The sequence below is a fragment of the Magnolia sinica genome, chromosome 3, assembly GCF_029962835.1.
Source record: "Magnolia sinica isolate HGM2019 chromosome 3, MsV1, whole genome shotgun sequence".
In the NCBI taxonomy this organism is placed as follows: Eukaryota; Viridiplantae; Streptophyta; class Magnoliopsida; order Magnoliales; family Magnoliaceae; genus Magnolia; species Magnolia sinica.
This window is the reverse complement of record NC_080575.1, coordinates 19,270,520-19,272,822: the sequence shown is the minus strand read 5'-3', so window position 1 is coordinate 19,272,822 and position 2,303 is coordinate 19,270,520. Positions and strand designations below refer to the sequence as shown.

The 2,303-nt window shown below is 48.4% G+C and overlaps 1 protein-coding gene across 1 annotated transcript; it reads left to right on the top strand.

Moving 5' to 3' along the window:
• Positions 1-527: 527 nt before the first annotated feature.
• LOC131238824 (UDP-glycosyltransferase 75C1-like) lies at positions 528-1,949 on the top strand. The gene has a single exon (XM_058236420.1). It carries the CDS (start codon positions 528-530, stop codon positions 1,947-1,949), a length of 1,422 nt encoding a protein of 473 aa, XP_058092403.1.
• Positions 1,950-2,303: the final 354 nt, after the last annotated feature.

Here is a 2,303-nt window from a genome sequence, read left to right as displayed (position 1 = left end):
TGGAGAAAAAGCCACTGCCCTTATAAATCTACACCGTCCAACCATTTTCAAAGATCATTTTAGGGCATGATCCTAACAATGGAGCATGTCCAAATCTTAGGTGGACCACATCACACTAAACAGTCTTGTGATTGAATCCGCGATCTGCACTAAATATTGAGTCTACGGGAATGTTTTTTTTTCCATCCAACCTGTTGATAAGGTCACAGAGACTCATATGAAGAGATCATACTGATATCATCTTGATCCAAAGCTTTTGTGGAACACAAAAAGTTTTTAATGATCAATTACTACTGTTGCCTATAATCCATATGAGATTTTGTATCCGCTTCATTTTTTATCATGCCCTAAACATGAGTTTTCAATACGAATGCACGGTTTTCAATATGAATGCACGGTGTGCATGTAGTCACATACATCAAGGTGGGCCCCACAGTCAGGGTGCCGGCCATCATCTCGGTGGATCCGCGGATCCACCGAAGCCGCCCTATATAAAGTGCCCCACAGAGACAGAGAGAGGTGCACCAATGGCCGGTATGCCGCACTTCCTCCTCGTGCCCTACCCGGTTCCTGGCCACATCAACCCCACCTTCCAATTCGCTAAGCGCCTCATCCGTACAGGAGCCCGCGTCACCTTCCTCACGACCACCTACGCCCACCGGCGCATGTTAAAATCCCCCGCTCCTGACGGTCTATCCTACGCCACCTTCTCCGACGGCTACGATGACGGGCCATTTACCACCGACGACAAGGCCAAGGCCTGGGTCCAGTTCAGGCAGCTCGGTGCGGTGGCACTTGCCAACCTCATGCAGACCCTTGCTAACGAGCGCCGCCCGGTTACGTGCGTTGTCTACACCCTCATCCTCTCATGGGCTGCTGACGTGGCGCGTAGTCTGCACACCCCGTCCGTACTCCTTTGGATCCAGCCAGCAACGGTTTTCGCCGTTTGCTACCACTATTTTCATGGCTACGACGATCTCATCGTCAAGGGCATTGAAAAAGACCCTTCTTCTTCCATAGAATTACCAGGCCTGCTACCACTCACCTCCAAAGAACTACCCTCATTCATTTTCCCTTCTTACACAAAAAATTCCATTTTCTTAGCATTCAAAGAACAGTTTGAAACGTTGGATAGAGAAGAAAGGCCACGTGTGCTCGTAAACACGTTCAATGAAATTGAGCCAGATGCGATCAAGGCCATCGATCAGGTGGATCAGATAGGTCTGGGACCGCTTATCCCTTCGGCTTTCTTCTATGGACAGGAGCGGTCCCACGCTACCGACGGTGGTGATATGTACAAGAATTCAAAAAACTACATCAAGTGGCTGGACACAAAGCAGGTTTCAACGGTTGTTTATGTGTCCTTTGGTAGCATCTGGGTGTTGTCGATCAATCAGAAGGTGGAGATTTTAAACGGGTTGCTCGATAGTGGCCGTCCGTTCTTGTGGGTCATCAGGCCCACTGAAAATGGGTCCAGATCAGATGACGAGAATGAGTTCTGGGAGAAAGTGAGTGTGGCGGAGGAGAGGAAAGAAGCTATGGTGGTGCTGTGGTGTTCTCAGTTGAAGGTTCTGTCTCACTCGTCTGTAGGGTGCTTTGTGTCGCACTGCGGGTGGAATTCGACTACGGAGAGCTTGGCTGCAGGTGTGCCGATGGTGTGTTTGCCGCATGGCGCTGATCAGCCGACGAATGCAAAGATGGTGGAGGATGTTTGGAAGGTCGGCGCAAGAGCAAACGCGAATGGAGAAGGAGTTTTCGAAGGTGGAGAGGTGAAGAGATGCTTGGATTTGGTGATGGGAGGAGAATGTGGTGAAGAGATGAGAAAGAATGCTGTAAGATGGAGAGATTTGGCTAGAGTAGCAGTAAGAGAAGGTGGGCCGTCTGATTGGAATATCCGGGCATTTGTGGAGGAGATGAGAAGTGAAGGTGGACCTAGAGAAATGATGTGAAAGGTACACAAACGTCTCCCTCTCTTCCAGAACATTTGAGCCTTGAAAAAGGAGGGCCACGGTGACATGGGAATCACCAAGGGTAAAGGCCATTTAATGTGGAAATCAATGATCAGCCGATGATTCTGACGGAACTCTGTCGGATGATGCTACCCATCACGGCTTGTAAAGAGATGATCACGACATGGGACTTTAAATTATAGGGTAGGGATCGTATGATCGGTCTGATTTTTGCGTTGTGGCTTACTATAGTTATTAAGAATTTACATATTTTATTTTTAATTTCATGTCTCTCTCAACCAACCATGTGATCATCCTCCTGGACTTCAAGTTTCTTCGCATACACAAGTGGCC